The 23,335-nt window shown below is 37.0% G+C and overlaps 1 protein-coding gene across 1 annotated transcript in view; it reads right to left on the reverse strand.

The window, feature by feature from the left end:
* The window catches only part of LOC135079360 (lachesin-like), an 87,030-nt gene that overhangs the window by 25,240 nt on the left and 38,455 nt on the right, over positions 1 to 23,335 (reverse strand). The window contains exon 3 of the mRNA XM_063974003.1: positions 9,090 to 9,262. Coding sequence (XP_063830073.1) covers positions 9,090 to 9,262 — 173 coding nt within the window. The remainder of the gene's footprint in view (positions 1 to 9,089; positions 9,263 to 23,335) is intronic.

Consider the following 23,335-nt stretch of genomic DNA (forward strand, 5'->3'; position numbering starts at 1 on the left):
GATTATCATGTTGTTGCTAACCAAATATTTTTGGCATGTTGTCGTCAACTGAGATAATTCATTAAGTTTGTGATTGTTATCCAACCTCATTTAGTCCCGGTTTCTAGCAAGGCGAAGAGGTGAAGAGACGAAAGATGTGTTTTGAATCTATCTATCTATTTATATCAGCCTTTGGGTTCGCCTTCGAACATAGGCCTCCTCCACCGACTTCTGTCCCTGGCCACACGCATCCAGTTCACTCCAGCCTGCTGCCGGATGGTCGTCTGTCCATCGTTTAGGCGGTCTTCTCCTGCCGCGGGTGTTGTTGCGGGGTCTCCACTCCAGGGTCTTTCTGGCCCAGCGATCCTGGTTCATCCGTGCAATGTGCCCTGCCCATCGATATGTGTTTTGAATAACCGACCAGATTTCGTTATTTCCACAATATCTCCTCTCCGATCAGCTTCTGTTCGGAAATCTGATTGGATATTCAAAATACATCTTCTCTCGTCTCCTCATCTCTCCGCTTTGGTGGAAACCTGGTATTAATTGATGGCGAGCGAGCAGTAAAAGCATAGGTGTTACTTGACAAACTAACTTTATACTTTCTTTCGAAGTTAACGATAAAAAAATTCATTATTTGTTTAGGGCTGGGTTACACCATCTTACTTTAACTTTAATAAACATCAAAAATTTGTCAAAGCCCAGACAAAAACACCGGTTATCGTTATAGTTACGGTTAAATTTCGATGGTGCAACTCAGCCTAAGTGTTTGGAAGATTATTTTAGGTAGCCAGCTCATGCCAATATGACACAATTTTTGAACAGCTGGTCTACTCATAGTTCTTTGTTTTTAACGAACACACAGTGCCCCAAAACTACTCTTGGAGTCAGAGCTGATGAAAAAGTTTTTATTAAATAATGTTCAGTTTACTACTTCAACAGCTTGTGTTTTAACATCTGTTTTTGTCGTCGAAAATATCCTTACTAATATTATAAAAGCAAAAGTTTGTGGGAATGTTGTTACTCTTCGCGGAAAAACTACAAAGCGGAATTTAATAAAACTTTACAGTATTATTGTTTATACATTAGAATACTAACCTAAAGGCTATAATTTATAACGATCCGTGATAAACTGAATATCATGCTAGAATAAGCTAGTAATTTATAAATACTCTACAACTGTATTTTTAAGGAGCTAACTGTAAGGAAAGGGCTAAAAATCTATTCATTATTTTTAGCTCATAGTTCGGAATATAAATATACTCGTATAATTTTAGGACACTTCGGATCCTCTATCCCAAGTTTTTGTAACTCCAACAAAAGACCAGAAGGCAGCTTTGTTTTACTTCGCGACTTTTATTATTAAGTTAAGAACACACTCGGTGGATAACATTGGTGGCCGTTAATCATAATACAATCTCTGTGTTTGGATTACCTAAGGTACGGAACTCGGCTATTATATTACGAACCTCATTTTTGTTTAGAAAATACTGGGCTCATAAAGCAATAAGTGGTAACGTAACGGTAAATTCTCATGAAATAATTTACATAGGAAGATCATTTCTTAAACAAAGTAGGTATAATTAAGTACATAATTATTATCAGTGCCTCTTTTTGGATAATTTATTAATATTAAACTTTCTCGGTGGTAAATATCGGCTCAATCAGAGATTTCAGCTTCGATTTCCAGTTCACCCATAAGTAGGTAGATAGTGTGAAGTCACTATGACGTAACTGTCCCCAGTTTGTTAGATGATTTTGTGGTTCTGTTTTACTCTGCCGAAAACACACGGTTATTATATAGTGTATAGATTATCCGACAACAAATATAATGTATCATTATTGCTACACAACTTGTTGTATAATATTTTTCTTAGAAACACTTATTAATATCAAACGAATAAAGATTTCTCATTAAGAGTAGCCTCATTAATGTGTAACACAATTTTACTGTCAGTTCCTAGAATAACGTCCATTAGCCATAATTAATTTTAGAGACAAAAAATCGAATTCATTTATCTGATGAAAATCGAAATTGTAATACCAAGAATGAATGGGAGCTGGGATAACACAAATCACTAAGAGAGATTAAAAACTGTGTTCGGAAAGCTGGTATTCAATATTTATTCTCTCCTTCACAACGAAAACTTTCGGTTTCCTTATACAATTGAAGTAGGAACAAAAGAGTTACACCAACAAGAGGCGAAGAACAGTTTTCTAAAATTGTATTTTCATCATCATTGGCTGACGACCTCATAAGGATAGCAGGAAGGCGCTGGATGCAAGCCGCTACCAACCGGTCATTATGGAAATCTATGGGGAGGTCTATGTTCACCAGTGGATGTCCCATGGTTGAAATGATTGTCATTTCAGCAAGGCTTCACTGGTATTTAAGGAGCGTCACAAGCAAGTCTTCTGCTTTTAAACATCTAGAAACTTCCAGCTATCTTCTTGAGATCCTCGATTCATTGAGCAAAGAAGAGTTTGCACTAGGTTTACTGACTGTTTACGAGTAGGCCTTTACCATGAGTTGTCATTAAACATCATCGCTAAGATAATGAGTAAAATTGTCACAGTCATCCAAGTTTTAGTTCTTGAAGTTACCGCTACGGGCGCTCTGCAGTCTTTCACATTCAGGGCGCTCTCCAGCTCTTCACTGGTTTTCTATTACATGTAGAGGTGGATTTAGGACCTAGAAACCAAAATAGCTAATCGCTAATTTGGCATTTGTCATATCAACATAAATTAGCTAAACAGCTCCCAAGCTACAATACACGCCTAAATTATTTTAAACTGAATAGCTTGGAAGACCGCAGGAAAATATTGGATAGTCTATTCCTATATAAAATAATAAATGGTTACATAGATTGTCCTGATCTCATTAAACAGATTAAATTCAATGTTCCCTTCAAACTAGCTCGGTTGTCCAGGTATCTGCCGTTTAAAGCAAATGGTTTTAGGACAAATCTGGGTCATTTCTCCTCTATCAACAGGATTCAGTCACAATTTTATTTAGCAACCTGTCACGTTCGTCCGGGGCCAGCGTTGATATGTCATCTTCGCTACGTAAATTCAAAAAACAAATTTCTGAATTGTATACTCCGACGGTTAGTTAATATTTTATTGTTTTGCATTCTGTCACTTTGGCAACGTTATTGTTATCCAACATTCTATGCATGTCGTGGCAACCTTTAATTAAGGCAACACCTTAGCTTAATTTATTTATAAGGATACTGTGAATGTATGGTGTATGTTTTGTTGGTTGTCCTTAAATAAATAAATAAATAAATAAATAATCGCTTATGGCTGTGCCTTCTGTATGTACCCCCACTGCGTAATAACCGCCATATCGTAAAAGAAATCTCGCTCGCTTGTCATTTTTCCTAATCCCACTTTGAGTGATCGCATTGTTTTCTTATATTTTTTATAAGAATAACTCTCTCCGATGTTTTTGTTGCCGTAAGGGCTCCTCGTTTGCGGACGCCAAAAAGGTTAGATAATTATTTTCTTTGCGTAAGCCCTTTGCTAGTATACTTTTTCGCTATTTACCGAAACCCTTTAGTAATATAAGACTTTACAAACATACTCTCCATTATTTTTCTGGTTTACGCAACCAGGGGTGTGAAAAGTAACGAGAAGACCATTATTTACAACAGTTATTAGACTGAAAGTATTGAAATTTCCGTTTAATACGTGATAGCTGCTTATAGAGTGCGTGATTGCACCCGAAATAAACATTGGATAAAAAAAAAGATCCAAACAAAAATGGGGATGTCTGTATTCTTCTTTCTTGTAACAATGACTATTTTGTACAGCGATGACGATGTTAGAACAAAAACTGCAATTTACCCTCCGCAAGAAAATATCGATGGGACTATTCTGCCAGTCATCGCCGTCATAGGTAGAACACAAACGTCATTAGGGTGATCGATCGCTCGCAAAAGGAAAACTGCTCGTTTGTCATGTGGACACTAAATGGATCATCAATAAGGGTTATTTACAGACCACTCTGTGGCCAAAGAAAAAACCGTGAAAAGAGTAACGCAATGAATAGATGTTTGCTGAGTTTCGAATCGCGCCATCATTAATATCGTCCTCAAGACATGTTTGGCTGTTGGTGAAATATTGGCTTGTTGTATCTCTTACGAGTGCTGTATTTGTTGGCTGAGCGCGCGTGACAAATGTTTGTGACGTCCTTCTTTCTTGCGTCGAAGTTTTCAAATCTATCAGTTTTGTATTAGCTTTAGATGTATGGTGCAGAAACTGTTCGAGGTAAACATAAAGTGAGAATCGATTATTACTGTTCGGAAGAATTTGTAGCAAAGTTTTGTTTGCCAAATGATATTTATTATTTATGTAGGTAGGTATACTTAACTACATTGATATAATGAACCAAGTAGTCTGTCCGTCTTACAAAATATGGCATTGATGATCGTCGATCTTGATAATGCAAGGCGTGACAGTTACGGAACATAGGAGAGTACCAATATTACCATCAAAACTCATTATTATCTACGCACAACATCCCTTTGGAAAAAAACATTAATTTATAGACATCTTTGGTTTCATCAATCGTTTTACCACAGTAATAAAATTCGGCTAAAACCACATTGCCTTCAATTTTACGGCCTCCCACTTTTATGTTAAGACTTCGAATGCTGGTTATTAATGTCTTCTAATTACTTTGTCTCTTATTTAACGCTATCATTAGAAAGAGCTGGAACTAGGTGACATTTTGACTGGTATTATTTGACTACAAATTCTTCTTCTTCTCGGTCGGTACACTCTTGTCAGAGTGGTCGTGGTCATCATTGTGAATCACGATTCAGAGTGATGTTCCTCGTAATACGGCGCCAAACTAGGGAAAACTAGATTACAAATTAGGGCTAGTTTAAAAGATTCCATAACAAAAGAAGAAGCTTCAGCAGTATTCTGTCAGACTGAAGAAAAGATTAGTTATTTAGTTTTTCAGCTTTACTAACATGGGACTTTTCCTACCTCTCATTCCCAGCGCTGCAACCAACCTGTGTAGCCAGGATCCTGCTACTGCACAACTTTGCTAAGTAACCCGTCTCTGAACGACCAAGGATATTATTGTGACAACTGATTAAAAGAATCATCCCTTTAAAGCGGGTGTGCCAAACAACCCCTATTATTATTTTAAAGATCCTTTTAGTCGGGAAATCTTTTAAAACTGACCTAGTTCTATTTTTTGAGCCCGTACCTGCAGTTCCTTGGACATGAAAGCTGCGGGCACAACAAATGCCTCTGCAAATGAATAAACTTAAATCCAAGTTTCTTGTAATTACAAACGTTTTGCGAAAAAACTTACTGAGTTCTGAAAATGCTGGGCATAGTTTCAAAGGCTTCGTCTGACGACTACTGTATTGTTGGCTAGTAAAAAATATTAACTTTATTATATGTACTACAGACTACAGACATTACTTGCAAAAACTCGAACTAAGAAGTACCTATGTAGGTATAACCACAGATTACTAATAAGTTAAGTACTACTAGCAGCAATCTCTTCTTCTTCTATTGAAAGTCATATTTTATTCTTATACACTATTTTTTTTAACTACTTTCAAGTGTTTTTAGCGAGACTGATTAACATACTTAATACATAAAAATTAGTGAGGCACTGCTAGTAAATACCAGTGTTGACACTAATCAGTTAATTAAATTTAATCATTAGCGGTTAATAATGTTACCGAAATAATTTATAGTTTTTGAACTCAATGATTCATTTAATTTTCATTTTATGTCTAATATTGATTACCTACTTTAATAAACATTATTGTAATAGATACCTAAGTTCTCGAATAAGTAAGTACTTTCAAGAATCCAATACCCATTATTATCTGTCTGGAGTAAGAGCTTATCGTATTCCGAGCTCATTTTTCCGGTTAACACGATATTTAATATCTCTATAATTTTGTTTTTATCGACGTTTTATCTGGAATTGTACATTTAACTGCTCAATAATACTAATTTATAGACTGGGTATAATCATCATTGCCAACTTCCGCAGGCGGGCTACACATTAATGTAGCAATCTTCTGTAAGGGAATTGTCACACTGGGTGTGTTCTGCGGGCAGCGGTCAGGTTGTAGGGACACATTGTATTTCGTTGAGTTTGCAATATTGTATTTGAAGTGAATCGCATACTGTGGTGCTTCCCTAGTACTAACTACACTTGCGAGCAAAAGTATGGAATCACTTACATGAAGTTGTTTCCACGCGATCTTGTGTACTAACCAATTTGTTAGTAACAAAAAAAGTAGCACCATTTTAAAGATTAAACTTTTAACTTTAAATTAATACCAAATTCATTTAAATCACACCAGTATTTAAAAAGATATCCCGGCTGATGTGAAGAAGTAAGGAAAAAGACATGTATCAACTGTTTGATACGTCGCGAGTTGCGGCCTATTTACCCCCCATAAAAGCAAGTGTTTTCAGATTTTTGCTTTCACACGTTGATCCATACACATCTCCGCTTCTTTTGACACTTTACCTGGGATTCTACACCTTCAGAAGCAGCACAAATCGTTGCATTATTGCAAGAAGGGCTCAGCCAGCGGGCTGTCGCACGTCAGCTCCACATAAGCCAGTCCTGAGTTTCGAAAGTTTGAAGACGCTTTCAGGATACCGGTGGCTTTATCCCGAGACCAAGTTCTGAACATTGCCGGTGCACATCGCAGAGGGAAAACCGTTTTTTCATGTCAACTTCTCTACGAAATCGTCATTTGACTGGTATCGACGTCCAGCAAGAGCTCAGAAATGTTCGTAGGATGGCTGTTAGCAAGTGGACAGTTTGTCTAAGATATAAACAACAGAATTGACTCCAAAAAGGCCTGCCACAGGCTTGAAACTGACGGCAGGTCACCGATAAGTACGCTTTCAATTTGCTCCTACACATCTCGATGGGAAGTCGAGCAAGCCACCCCCATAAGCCAATGTTTTAGCGAACCAGCACTGCACAAATCGCTCCCTAGGCCGTCTATTGACCCGACCTCTTCGACTGCTGCACAGCAAAAACATTCTGCATTCATCGGAGAACAAAACTCGCCTCCATTACTCGCCTTCCGAGTGCGACCTAATTGAAAGCGTGCTTGTCGGTGACCTGCCGTCAGTTTCCAGCCTGTGGCAGGCCTTTTTGGAGTAAAATTTTATTGCTCATATCTTAGACGAACTGTCCACTCGCTAACAGCTATCCTACGAACATTTCTGAGCTCTTGCTGGACGTCGATACCAGTCAAATGACGATTTCATAGAGAGGTTGACATGAAAAAACGGTCATCCCTCTGCGATGTGCACCGGCGCTGTTGAGAACTTGGTCTCGGGATAAAGCCACCAGTCTCCCAAAAGCGTTTTAAAACTTTCGAAACCCAGGACTGACTTATGTGGAGCTGACGTGCGACAGCCCGCTGGCTGAGCCCTTCTTGCAACAGTGCAACGATTTGTGCTGCTTCTGTAGGTGTAGAATCCCAGGTAAAGTGTCAAAAGAAGCCGAGATGTGTATGGATCAACCTGTGAACGCAAAAATCCGAAAACACGTGCTTTTATAGGGGTAAATAGGCCGCAACTCGCGACGTATCAAACAGTTGGTACATGTCTTTTTTCTTACTTCTTCACATCAGCCGGGATATCTTTTTAAATACTGGTGTGATTTAAATGAATTTGGTATCAATTTAAAGTTAAAAGTTTAATCTTGAAAATGGTGCTACTTTTTTTGTTACTAACAAATTCGTTAGTACACAAGATCGCGTGGAAACAACTTCATGTAAGTGATTCCATACTTTTGCTCGCGAGTGTACATCCCGCTAGCAAGCCACTACTTATTCTGACTGTATTACCTATTGTGAAATCAAGAATACATTAAATAGTTCTACAGTGACCTTCAGGCTTTCATTCAGTAAACCTTCTGATACAGTAAAGTAACACTCATAGACTACAGACATAGATAGGTACATACAGTGTTACAAGGTCAAAGTGAACGCAGCCCGCATTATGTATGAACAAAATTGTCGGTCAGGGCAATCGGTCAGCAGTCCGGGCCAGACAATTGTAGCGGTCGTGACAAGGTGTGGTTTGTGTGCACCAGCACGGTCAGATCGCATCAATACAAAATGTATAAGAAGGACAAAGTTTTTCATACTGCGGCTGCGTTCACGCTTTAACCTGACCGCGGATCGCAGAACGCATCCAGTGTGACAGATCCATAAAAGCAAATCATATAAAAGCCATAAAGAACCCTTCTCGTAATCTGATCTGAGGGGTTAGTTAATTCAAGAATCTTTATAGATACTTGTTAGTATGATACCTACACAATTCATAAAGGTGCGCTAATGAATTTGCTATTCTAGAGAAGCATCTCAAAACGAGTACATCTTGTGAAATTCAAACATTTCACGAGAAGTGCTCTACTTAAATTTGATTAACATTTTGAGGTAAGTAGATTTGCTGAAGGACTTTATTACTGGACTTTTAACGGAGCCCATTTCAAGCTCGTCTACTTAAATTGTTTATTCTATTTCCATAGCTATTTGTAAACGGCCCGGTGTTGGGCTAATAAGTCACCAGCTTATGTCATGGAAAGTAATTTAATGCCGAAGGTAGAATAAAAAATGTTGATTGCGAAAAAAATCTGTGTGCACATGGGATTGTGAAACGAAAATACATACTCGTACGTCATATAACACCATGTATTGTCATATGCGTAAAGTATAGTCGACAGAATAAGACTACATGGGCTACATGGCATTATTTATTATATCACCGCGTGTGTTAGTTGAGTTGACCTATAGATATTTTTAAAGAATAATTTAGTTCCCCTTGAGCTAAGTTAAATACTCGTATGCTTGGGCTACGAGTGGTTTTATCACAAAACAATAGTCTAGCAGCGACGAGGTTCGAACTTGCGACCCTCGGCAAGTCCGAGTTGGCAGTTCGACACCATCACTATATAGGTGAATTGTCGCTCTTATTTCTGTGACATTTTAAACATAGCTTCTTCCAATACCATCACGTTTTCAATGCGCCTATTCCCTCGGGTTTGGTGCGTTGTACCTTATATTTTATAGGTCATAAAAACAAATGCTGCATACCTTATAGTCCCCCAAGTCAGAGACAGAACAGGTCAGCACTGCCTCCCTGCCCAGTGCGACCGTCACGTTTTCAATCGGCCCTATGAAGTCCGGCTCGGCGTCCCGTAGAGACGCGGTGGGCCCGATTCTGCTGAGTGGCGACGTTGTTTGGTGGCGCATACTGCTTTTTACCACTGCGGAAGAAAGAAAAAAGTTATTTTTCTGTAAGCAAGCAGAGCTGTCATTAACCTAGGGGACATTGCTACATTACAAAATTCTTCAGATAAGAGCAGACAGGGTCCCTTTTGATCGAGGAGAACTAAGCACGTGCCCAGTGGGAAAAGGGTCCATATTCTAAGAAGAACGACTTCGATAAATAACTAACCATAAAAAGGAACATGCACTGTCTTCTGCAGCAATAAACACAAAAATAACCTACAAAAGAACCTTAATAATATTTTTGACCACATCAAGGCTTCCTTTGTCCTCAAATAAATCAAAATAAAAGTGCCAAGACATTTCAGATTCTGATATTTATTGCGCCACCGTTTATACAAAATAAAGGTCTTCATCGGGAAAACATATGAGGAAACTCACATTGGTGAATGTGTGAAATAAGACGTCCCGACCATTAATTTTGGGGAGCAATTCACGCAATGTAGCAACAGTGGATCGATCCCTCATTTGGTACAACAAAAGGGACAAGATGTGGAGATGAAAGCGTATCAATTATGTCTAATAATATTCAGGATAATTTATCATGGATGAGAATAGACACCTTTTATTAATAGAAAGGAAATAATGTGGTGTAAATATGTAACAGACAATTTTTTCATCTTTGAAATAATGCTCGTGGACAGGTGTCATTCAAGGATTACCTTTAATTGCTCCCTGAAAATTTCATGTCGTTGTTCTTTCAGGTGTCAAAGGTTAACCTGATTATGATCTTCTCCATCGTAAGTGGGATATAGGTACGAGTAATTAATGAGGAAGGAGGAGATGACAGAAAGAATGAGGGCTCGACCCTTTTCAGTGTTGTCTTTGGTCAGATTCGGGAGGTTACTTTTTGGATGACAAAGCAAATTCATAAATAAGGTTATCTCACACTCGTTCAAGGCATAAGAGTTGTGCACCTAATCACCTTAATACACTGACTGACTGACTCACTCATCACGAAATCTCAGAAACTACAAGTGCTAGGAGTCCCAAATTGCATGGTGATCCCTTTTAGAACGTAGGTGCTCACTAAGACGGGATTTTGCAAAATTCAACTCCAAAGGGGCTATTAACGGGATCCACGCGTACGAAGTCGCGGGTGGCCGGTAGTGAAGTATAAAACTCATAGCCAAAAATTCGTCCCACGCAAGAGTTGCACGTTGAAACTCCACACACAATTGGTATTGCAGTTCGGTAGGTATCAAGCCAATTAACTCCAAACGGAAACGAAGATTTAACCGAACCAGGCGTAGAAAAATGAAGAACTAGGGCGTAATATTTCTCCGCGGCAATATTCCCGGTGTTCCTTCAAAGCTGAACTTAATAAGCCGTATAGTTCTCATAATAATGTTGTTATAATACAGTTGGCTCCCACTCAGAGTCAAATTATCCTAGGCCGCTTATCGCCGGGATTTCCTCTTCCCGGGCATTATTCTCTCATTTTACATTATCCTGTTCCCGTTAAAATTACAACCAGTTTGTCAAATTGGATTTGAATGTATTGGGATATTAGTAGAATATTTTGCAATTTATTATCAGTTAATAACAACGATGACATATAGTCAACATTGAAACAACAAAAGTTGTTGTGAAAAAAAAACTAGGTAGGTACTTTGCGTCATCGTCCTCTAGTGTGCAGGAGTATGATTAGAAATCAATACCTATATTAGAAAGAAAACCGCCGGAAACACCGCAGTACCCACAAGGTGGACCGACGACATATCGTAAAAGTAGCAGAAAGGCGCTGGACGCAGGCTGCTACCAACCGGGTAACATGGAAAGCTGATGATGATTATTATTTGAAAGAAAAAAGCTTTATCCTAACATAGAACAAAATAAAGTCGCTCCCGCTGTCTGTGCGTTTAGATCTTTTAAACTACGTAGGTAGTGAATAATTTGCAAACAGTTTTCAGCAATAGATAGAGTGGTAATAAGAGGAAGGTTTAAGTAGGTATCTATAATACATGCATGGGTCGCTAGTTACGTATAAAAACAATATCTGTTAGCAGGTCGACGTAATCTGTATATGCATATTACAAAGAAAAGGCGTCATTCGTTTTCCTCGCATTTAAAATGCTTCTGGGAAACTTTTCCAGCTGTTTTAATCATTAATGAAACTTTCTTGGAATTTCTATGCTTAGACAAATAATGTATTTGACAAAATACACTTGTTATCGAGCCTCAAAACACATTACAGATTCCTTATTTTTCCTTTTTTCCAATTATGTAAATTAATACTAAAATGTATTAAGTAACTGCTCAGGTAGGCTTGACCAATTTTTCATAAAACATTTAGAACATTAAGCAAACATCAAAGTTCTGATTCAAAGGCGATGAATTCCTTGAAATCTATTTGTATTCAAGAATTTCGGTAAAATTAGTTTCATAATTGAAACTTAGATTGCTATGGTAACAGAATAAATTATGGAATCTTAACCAACTTTAGGACTGATGAATGTTATTGATAACTGGATTTAGTTGAGACAACCGCTGAAATTTAATGTTTTTCCTGCTCTGAGTATTCTAGAACTTCTCCTATTTACCCTAGCGTTTTTTCTATGTATATTAGGTAGCTTTACGTAATGTACGTGAATGTGTACGTATATTATCATCAAACAAGGAGGATTTTGTTAGCAAAAAGGACAAATATTTTCTTTCACCATAACAAAGAGACAAAAAAAGATACACTGAAATCAAAACTTGCACGAAAACGAATACAATTCACAGACCGCGTTTACCCAAACACACCGCGGAAACACAAAAGAAATAAATAAAACCGCAAACTGATTTCGCATATTTATCCAAAGAGGCTTTATCTCTCTATTTGTTCCACATTTTATTCAATCCCATTTCCCGTTCGTATTAAGTCACGTTCCGTAGTTATATTTTTATGGTTCCTATCTGGCTAGGGTCAACGCGGGTGATATAGTTACCGGACATATAAACTAGGAATTTATGTGACAGAACCGACCTTCAGTCAAGAGAGAGCGGCCCTACGCCTATTCAAATTAGAGACACGATATATGTCCCTACAGGGCTACCAACTTTTTCAATTTCGGACGGCGTCGAGTCATGTCAAAAATTAGGGGTGAAACAATGCGGTCGCATTATACGTGTGTGGTGCGACCCAAAATGCGTTGTTTGAAGTGATTCTTGGTTGACATTGATGAAAGTTTTATGTGAATTTTGGAATATTATTTTCTTTATCGCTTGGTTGCAGGCGAGAAGAAGTTGCTTATGCCACACAACTCACACAAGGTGTAAGAAAGAAGGTGAAAGTTAAACATTGAACTGAGAATTTGACGTCATGTTCGTTTTTCGTGGAAATGAGAATTGGGTGTTTTTTTTTAGCATTTTTGTTGTGACAACAAAAACTTTAAACAATTAAAGTGGTATATATTCTGGGAATTTATTCAACTGGTTTTCATATCAGAAAATCACGCACTAAAAGCACTGCTGTTAAAGTTATTAATAACAGCACACAGCATTAAATTGTTTGTTTAAAATTTAGCGTAGTAAAAGTTTTCAGTGAACTGCCAACCCTGATTTGTGGATGGTTCCACCCCTATTTTGCTATTTCATAACTCCGAAATGTGATTTCAGACGCACGATTAAGCAGAAGATATGTAAATCCCTACAGAAAAAAGTAAAAAGAATTCAGTCATGATGTGGAAAGAGCGCGACCTGATTTTAGGGGTCCCGTAATATTAGAAAGAAAGAAAGAAAGATACATTTATTACAATGGACATCACACAAATATAGGCAATTACATAGACATGACAGTGGCACATAATAATGGAAGAAGAAAAAATAAAAACAAGAGTAAACTGAGCAGTGCCACCCATCCACCAACAAGATGCCCACTGCAACGGGACCCCACTCAGCATATGCCGTGGCCCACGGTGACGAAGGCCACGGCGCTGGTTTTCAGTGTGCCCCATGCCGAGTGAGGGTCACGGACCATTGGTAAAATAAATAAAATAGTAAGCTGCATGAAATTGTCTAGATAAACATACATAAATAGTAATATTAGTGCACAGATAAATACAAAAGGCGGGAAATCGGTAAGGATGATAAGACTACGTTTATTAAGAATACTAATGAAAGGAATACTAATAAAAAGATAAAACTGTTTGTATAGGTGTGTGTGTAGTAATGGTAAAGTAATATTGTGTTAATGTGTAATATTCGTAAAATTGGAATTCTAAAAACTTACTTAAAATGTAACTGAGAAATTATGAATTCTGTGGTTTGGTAAGTAATGGCTATAATATTATCAATAACAGTTTTCCATGAAAGCTTGAGTAACATAATAAAGGTGATACACATTCAATTTCCTCTTTGCAAGCAATTCTCTATCTATTCTTTAGTTTTCTTAAAGCAGTATGACTGGCAGGCAATTAAGTGCAAGTAACGTACGAGTAAAATTAGCTGTCTATAACTTGTCTCATATGGGTAATATGGGTAATATCTGTAGCCTTATCTTCATTTACGAGAAAATAATTTTACATAGTGGTAGCCTCATGCATGACTTTACAGTTATGCTAAATAGTAAATTTTATCAATCAAAATAAAATAGCAAAGACGAAACAATATCTTAACACACTTATGGACTTAGACACAAACACAATGAAGGACCCCGAAATGAAAAAAAAAACCTAACAGATTCGTAAACATACACCCACATATTTTAGGTATGCAACACAACAAAGGCACTAACGAATATCATTCGAACAGTGAAATTTTTAAATCATTATAAGATATCAGAAAAAATGGGTACCTATCTATTATTCTTACGGAACCTTAGACTAAACATCATCTCTTACTTGTCCGCTTTCTATCGATATATTTGCTAGCCCACTGCCACAACTTATAGCCGCCATAACATATTAGAGCCGTAACCTCTTCCATACAATTTTGCCACTCAATTGATTTCTTTCAAAAGAATTTGGCCGTAACGAAAACACGTTTTCAGAGAAACCATGTTTTTTTTATAAGACTCATTTGTAGGAATATTTTTCAACGAACTAAATTATTTATCTTGTAGGTATCTCTAATTAAAACTTTCATTACACATTGAAACACAAAAATAAACGCGCAAGCTACACAGTGAAAAGAAAAGTCACAACTTTAAAACAATCCTACCAGATTATTCACAAAAACTTTTCTTTTTCACACGTGCCTATAGCCACTTTAATACTGTTATTATGATATATTCTTTTATTTTACCAAAATTGGTACAAAATTCAAATTTCAAAATCCCGAATGCAGAGCCCTCACATCAATTATGCATATCACTTTGACGAAGGTACTAGACGTCATGATTTTAATTTGCAAAGTTATACGACGTACCGCGACGCGTCTCATTATGGCTAGTATGAAATTTTCTGTAATGTACCGTTGCTAACACGTTAGATTATGTACCTACCTACATTAATTTTAATTGAAAACTGCATTTACATAAGACGTCATACTGTTATATCTAATGTATGTAGTGGAGACGACTATCTAATATATTTTTTCTCAATATCATTTAGTGGTGTTAAAACCATCTTTTAACGAATGTTTGACGAAATATTTTTTGCCTCTAACCCGACGGTCTGGACTCTTACATTTCAGTAAAATTGCCATTCCAGGTGCCAAATACCTGCCTCGTCATGCATAAAAAATACGTACTTATTTTGATCCCTGATTTTAATATAGTATTTGATCATACAGGCACAAAAGCTAATCACAATGTAAGAGTAAATTACAAATGTTACAAAAGCCCTTATAAGATACAATATTAATTTTTCTTAATAATAATCTGTTATTGTTTACGTTCTCAGAAAAATATATTTACGTCTCAATAATATGTTCGCAAACTCAATATGAAATGCGAACAATTATTAGCGAAATAATACCCTCGACCCCTACAATCAAAGTTCATCAAACAGTTTCTTGATTTTCCCTCAATAAACAATTTTCCCCTGATTTTCCCCTCACGCCACCTCCGTCATGCCACTATTCCCGCATCACTTACTGAGTTACAGGCGTTTTCCCTGATTTTCTTGAGATCGGGCACTAAATAATAATAAGAATCTGTATACCTAAAAATATATTCCTAATAAGGCCCTCTACACGCTATGTTTCGTTATAGCTAATTGATATTATTTTGGTTGGTGATCAAATTGCTCGCAATATGGAAGTCAGCTATTTTGCTATTAAAATAAGCCTTACCTATACAATATTAAAATGTTATTAGTAGACCATACCAAAAACAAAAAAGGGCGATGATAATACTAATCATCATCATCATTTAAGCCCACTGCTAAACATAGGCCTTTTCATATGGTTTGTAGAGTGGCCTGAAGATAATACCAGTTACATAACATGACATAATACTGAGTAAAGGATTGTCAAAAATTAAAAGATTGAAGTTAGATAACCTATTATTGGCTCATAATAGCTCGATTCTTATTCCCAGAACTAGCGGCCGCCCGCGACTTCGTACGCGTGGATCCCGTTTTACCCCCTTAGGAGTGGAGTTTCGTAATATCCTTTCTTAGCGGATGCCTACTTCATTACATCTACCTGCATGCCAAATTTCAGCCTGATCCGTCCAGTAGTTTGGGCTGTGCGTTGATAGATCACTATGTCAGTCAGTCAGCCAGCCAGTCAGTCAGACAGTCAGTCAGTCACCTTTGAGTTAATATAATATTTAGATTTAGATTAGATTAAAAGCTTGGAGACTTCGTACGAAAAAGAGACTACAAATTAAAATAATATGTACCAAAATAAGCCCATTAATTCAAACCTGTCCATCATAACACCCAAAACAGATTATACGATGTTTATGTTAACAACACTCAAACAATCGGTTAGAACAAACTTTCCCCCTTTACACAGATAGAGGGGGAATTAGTTCCGTTACCCTGGCGCCGGAAGTAATTCTAATCCTGCGAAACAATAGCGCTGCTTTTGTAACAGTTTTAGCATAAATGTCTGAATTCTGTTATTTTGATCGAAACATTTCTCGTATTGTTTTAGAACGAATTTAGGGACAATGGAAAATACGTTTACAGACATCGGATAGGCTTGTTAAAGGTCTAATACTTAACTGAGTCAAGCTTAAGGTATGGGAGCGGCAAAGAAGTGGTTAGATTGACATATTTTGACGTGACAGAGCATATTATAGTTCCAAAATACTGAACTGTTCTATCCATGACATTGACAGCGGGGCGCCACCGTCAATACCGAATCGCTGGTTCCGGTTTTTGCCATGTTGGAAACCATATAGTTGAACGATGGTAGCGCCCCCCTGTCATTGAGTTTGGTGGGACAGTTCAGCGTAGGTCATCTATACAAGTCTGAAGCACATTTGAAGTCTCGCTGACGTTTGGCGTTACAAAAGCTCCCTTCCCTGCCGCTCTCATACTTTCTTACTTTCGCTACTTCAGGTAAGTATTGACTTAGTTAAGCGTTAGATTTATAGTTGAGGGTAGGAATACATTTACTCTTTGACCTTTTTGATTAACTACCGTTCAATATAAAAATACTTTTCCGTTTTTACATTTTGGCGTTTGCATATTTGTTATCTCACGCTTCCAATTATTTTAAATTCAGTGCCGGTGTCGTGATGAATTTATTAAAGAATTTGGGTGCGAAATGTCAGATTCACCCCTTTCTTTTTATAAATTGTTGACCCTTTTTTATCGGTGTCGCCCAACGAGTTCTTCGGGGTGAAAAAACCAGACCGTACTACAGACCTAATAAACGAATGATTGTTCAATTATTTTGCACAATTAAAAAATAAATTTTCGAGTTAGGGTAGCTCATCATTACTTACATGTTTATTTATTATCTTGACTCTCTTTGTAGCCTTTAGTTAAAAATACTGCACACAATTAACTTTAAAAAAAAATAAAACCGACTTCAAATGCGTGAACACAAAATAAAACTAAAAATTAAAAATATTGCGTATAAAAAAGTTCATCCCCAATTTTCCACCCTTGGGGGTGAAATATTTTCTTCAAATTCGCATGAAACCACCCTTTTGATAATACCTATTCAACAAAAAAATAATCAGTCAAATTGATTTATAATCGGCGGAGATATTGCGTATAAAAAAGTTCATCCCCAATTTTCCACCCTTGGGGGTTGTTTTTTCTATTATTAAATTTAAATGGGACCACCCTTGAGGTATTACAAACGCCGAAAAAAGATTTGTTCAAATCGGTTCATAATTGGCGGAGTTATCGCGTAACAAACATAGAAAAAAAAAAAAAAAAAAAACATACGGGTCGAATTGAGAACCTCCTCCTTTTTTGAAGTCGGTTGAAAATGTAACAGGAGGCTATAATTTTTTAACTACAGTCCATTGCTCCATTGCTGACAAAATTACATTCCATTTTTGAAAATAATAAAATCTAAATTTTGTGATGCGTTTTTTTTTCATTGTTTTTCTTCTTTTTCTATCTGCAACCAGCCAGCTTTTGTCAGATTGGATTAGTTATTAAATAATAAAAAAATAGTTGTTTTTCTATCTAAGCTTTTATAATAGAGATCTACTTAACTTGCCTTAAAATTAATACCATAGTATTTATCGGCTTTTCGATTGCGAGAATTTCTGATGTAGAGTTTGGTGTCTCTGGTTAGTTAAGTTGCAAATCGCTGTTCAAACAATGATAAGAACTTAACCAAGTTGGCAAGTTTTGCTTAGAGTTAATTTTGTGATCGCTAGATAGGTATTACGATTATGTCGAGTTATTATTGAACAGGATTCTCGCAGACAAGGTAAATACTTAATAGACATTAGTATGCGTTTAATCTTTTGCTCAACAACAATTATCACATCATTTTGTGCTAATAATAAGCAGATTACTATGTGATAGGTGTAGCAAGGAGTATATACTTACACGAGTATACTTTTCAAAAGCATCCTAAAATGATGTTGTCCTCTCCATAAGTGACATAGTGATATTAAAGTATTTTCTGACACGTGCGAAATAAGTGCTATTTTTCCAGATTCCACATGTACCACAATTTATGAAATACACATACTAACAGATTGGTTTTATTGTATATCTGCGTGCTTACCATGAGTTTACAATTTTATTTACATGACAATGTGTGCTCGTTAGCAACTGCGTAAAAAAAAAAATTTAAATGTATGACAAATTATATCGCCCTTAGCGGCTACTTTCAAGAACTAAAATCTTCATAGATTTCTTGACGCACTCTGTAACGAGCGGACCAAACGTAAACTTATGGTAAGCACACTGTTTGCAATAATTTAGAGTGGGACATGCAGCCAACACTACCTCTGGTTACAAATGCCCGTATTCACAAACAATGCTTTACTTAAAGCAGCAAATCGAACGCACAGCGTTAAATAGAGCTCTGTGATTGGTTCGTGTGTCACCCTATGCGTCTACGCGCACTGTGAGACCTCATAGAAATATTTGTGAATACGGGCGAAAGTCACGATAAGGTTATTCGTAGGTCTAATCCGTAATTACTTCGTATTGTCTCAAAAACTTTTAGTGATCTGGCTTCCATAGAACTTGTGGTATGGGAATGGCGTTTCTAGGGCGCTAATCCCACCTCTGATTGCTGAGCGTTCTACGATTTTTACGATCCTATTACATTTGTACGGGTACGGCCGCCAAATTGGCCAAGGGGTTTATATTATATCTTCACTCGATTTCAAGGATTGATAGACACGGTCACGCAGTTAATTGGAATTCTGCATTTTATTGTAATTGATATGTCGTTAAATTTTAACTTGCCACACTGAATTATTCTAGACATTTTGTGAAGTATTTGGATAATGCTTCAATGTCTTAAGCAGTCAATGCAAGAACCTTTACGCCCGTATTTACAAAAAATACTATGTGGTCTCAGGTCTCTATCAGTGCGCGTGGACACACAGGGTGACCCATGAACCAATCACAGAGCTCTATTCAACGCTGTGCGTTCGATTTTCTGCTTCACTTAAGCAAGCATCGTTTGAGAATCTCATGATCTACTTTTCTCTAGTTAAGTGATGTATACTGGACATAATGTACCTAAATATGGGAAATAGCAAGTTAATGTAGACAAATGTGTAACTGCCACGTGTAACCTTATTTACAGGTATTCTAGGCCCCATCCAAAACCATTAGGCACCCGAAAATCGATCCGTTGAATTTTTCATTTAACGATAGTTATTTACAGAAGGTCGATTGTTAGGTCCGTTCATTACAGCGGCGAAAGCCCGGGGCGTGATGGACGACCTGCTCATAGAGAATAATGGGCCGTTCAGACAACTTTCCAAATTATTTACCACGTACGATTATTTTGCGGGCGAGTGTGCTCGAATTAGTATAGATGTTGGAACATAATTGAGAATTTGGAACAATTTATTAGGTTTAAGAGTTTATTTTCGATTGTAGCGACTCGAAAAGTCATTTCACTGTGCCAAAGGACACTGTCGTCAATACTACAGGTAAATGCCTATTTTGAAAAACAGAAGATTCACTGAAAATTGTAACACTTTTTTCTTGCAATAAAGATATTAATATCATTATCATTTGTGCCTTTGCTCTAGGCCTCAAAGCTTACCTATACTTACCTATTTTCATTGTGAAAAGTTTTAGAAAACTTTTCCAATTATTTACCATTTCCGATTATTTTGCGACCGATTGGGATTTTATCGATAACTGAATCTATTTATCGCGCTAATTACATAAAAATTTAGATATTAATTTATGCGTTTATTTACGCTCGTAAAGTCCATTTTTGTCTTAGTCAAAGTCCATTTTAGTCACCACAACCCTTACATTTTATCGTACAAATGTTGACTCATGGTTCTTCCCCCATAAGTGGGCAATTTTCTGGGTCGTTTGACATTTTATTGGACTCGATGGTCATGTTTGCTACTGAAAAGTAACTTTGTAACTGAATTATTTTTAGGTCAACTCCTTTCGTATTTTCCCGTTTTGTTCAATATTAGATATTATTTTCGTCCTGTCGATAATGTAATGTTTAGATACCTATTTAATTATGGACACAATAAAGACTTCTTTCTGTGCTAATATTTGGAAGAAGAAAGATTGATTTTGATGGTATTGAATAGGCTCAAACTACTGATTTGAAAAGTTCCTTCACCATTAGAATCCTATTATCCCTGATGAACATAGCGGTACAAAGTTCGCCAGGTCAACAATCTAATATAAAACAAATTAGAAGTATTGAATAACCTTAACTAAGCAGAAGCGTATGTGTTTAATCGACCGACCAACGTGGATTCAGACTAATGACTCGTGTGAACCATCCGCTGGAATTGCCTAATTCAGATTTCACGTAAACTACCGTGTAAATAACGGGCACATTTAGCGCCGCTCATTATCGCGTTCATATGAACTAACAGTATATGTATATTGACGCTGGCAAACGACATTATGGTCTAGTTGTCAGGTTTAGTTCCTAGCTGGGATACATTATTTAAAAAATCACATGGTGTGTTTTTTCTCAGTTTTGTTAGGATATTGCAAGCTTGAATCATTATTAAGTAGTATATTTTATGATTCTGTGTTTCAGAGGGTACGTTGAGACTTTAGTCCGATGGGGGCTTGTCAAACGCCTATCGTGACCCATAAATGAATCTTAGGATTATAACAAAAACCTAGGTCTACAGAACACTTCTTCTTCTCTTCTCTCGTCTCTAATGTCGTGTGAACCATCCGCTGGAATTGCCTAATTCAGATTTCACGTAAACTACCGTGTAACTAACGGGCACATTTAGCGCCGCTCATTATCGCGTTCATATGAACTAACAGTATAATGTATATTGACGCTGGCAAACGACATTATGATCTAGTTGTCAGGTTTAGTTCCTAGCTAGGACACATAATACATAAACATACACATAATTTGAAAAATCCAGTTTTTTTTTGTTCCAGTTAAGAGATTGTTTGTTTACGGTTCCAAATAATATTTAACTGTGACTTATTAAACTGTAAAAAAGATGCCAAAGGGATTTAAGAACCTTCTCCTTTTTAAAGTCGGTTAAAAAGTTAAACGCGCTGTAAATACAAGTTTGTTTAAAATGTCATTTCCATACTAAATGTCAATTTAAACTATTGCTCAACTAGCGTTAACTTTAAGGTAAAGAAGTCACAGTGAATTGTTCCTTTACCAATAAAAATAATTCATTATTTCGATGACTAACCAAATTTCCTAGGTCTAGTGTTGATTTAGAAAGAAAGAAAGAAAGAAAGAAAAAATATTTATTTGGTATCAAAGATTAGAGGTAGAGCCTATTTACTTTACACGCTCTATTCTAATTAGGTTGATGACGTGATTAGCGCTGAGCATCATCACGAGCAGTGCGATCGTTGTATAAAGGTCATAGCACACTTATCAACCCGGAAAGGGATCAACATGAGGTGAGGCATTTAGAATAGTATAGAATAGAAAACTTTTTATTTGAAAGAAAGGTATACAAGCAGATAAGACATAGATACAAACAGAGAGAAATATACAAGTGGACAGCTAACTGCTTGTGCCCCTCTGACAAAAAGGCACCCGCTCAGCGTACATCAAGACCGCCAGGGCTTGTCTTGAAACTGATTTTCAGCATTTACGTTATGGTGCAGATAAGAGTGCGTTGCACGGAGTTTCATTCAAAGAATACTGACCGCCTCGAGTTGATACCGTGTTACGATCCGTTTCCGGGTTGATAAGTGTGCTTCGTCGTTTAAGTACCCACAGCCTGATGGTCTACTATAGGATCCTATTTATTTAGTCACAATTCAGCCTACCAGGTCGTGAGTTTGAATCCAGCTGGAGGCAAATATTCTCATAGCTGATAAGCACGATCATAGTGTTCGTTCATTCGTTTCAGCCAAATGACGTTAACTGCTGGACAAAGGGCTCCCCAAGCATTTTCACAACTACCGGCAACGATTTCGGAAACGATCATAGTGTATTCTGTTATTTATTGTTTATGTGTGTTTACATTGTAAAATTAACATCTGACAGTAGAGTTGAGAATTACAGTGGTTAAAACGAGTGGAATAAAAAAAAGTTTCATCATTATCATTGTATTATTCTCCATTGTATGAGCACGGCTTTCTCTAATTTACCTAAGGAAATGAGAATTTACTTGTTTCATAGATGCAAACTAAAGTTGTGAAAATTATATAATTTGCCACTCTGTAATTTTGATTAACGAACTATGCAAGGGATAGGTGATTCTCAGAAATCAAATTACCCTTGGGGTAAAATTTTACTAATAACATTGTGAGAGTTCGGTAATGCTTGAAACTCTATTATTAAAATTACCCATTTAAAAACTTCCCCATTTTTACACGATACATTTATAAAACAGAATAAAATGGACGCGTTAGTGAGGTACTTAATCAAATACATGCATCTATCTGAAATGATTATGACGACTTCATATTTAGCTTTTCAATCATTGTTAAGAGCGCTACATGGCACGTGTAGGTAGGTGGCATGACTGTCGAAAAAAAATTAAAAGCAGAGACAATATCTGCCCCAATATTAACGAAATCGGCAGGGGACTGTCGCAATAGCCCCAATCAAACTACGAAGGGTAGACTCTACGCTCGCATTGATACAGCGAATCTGCAGGCCGACAATCCGTTTAAGGTGTAATAAATCACCCTGGCACTCCCCTGTATCGAAGCTATTATCAAGAGAGTTCGTGCGTATTGTCTGAGAGCTTAGCCTCCCTACGTGAGCGCAGATGGGCCTGCAATTTGATTATGTCATTACCCTGCCATGGGCCGGGAAACGCGACGTCTCTATACGATAATGTGTCGCAATCAAAACATTATTTATTTCCATTGAACGCGACGTGTGAATGATGCTGATGATTGATAAGCGAAATATTTGAGTTTGCACGTCTTTTCGTTTCGTTTGACGTTTTTTAATGAATGAATGATGAATATACTCGTATGTATTCGTTTTGATTGGGCGTATCTATTTTATACACTAACAAAAAAGTACATTATCCGTTTGTTTAGTACTATAGGCAAGCATGGTCCCGTTTTGTTAGTCAG

This window comes from Ostrinia nubilalis, chromosome 16 (assembly GCF_963855985.1).
Source record: "Ostrinia nubilalis chromosome 16, ilOstNubi1.1, whole genome shotgun sequence".
In the NCBI taxonomy this organism is placed as follows: Eukaryota; Metazoa; Arthropoda; class Insecta; order Lepidoptera; family Crambidae; genus Ostrinia; species Ostrinia nubilalis.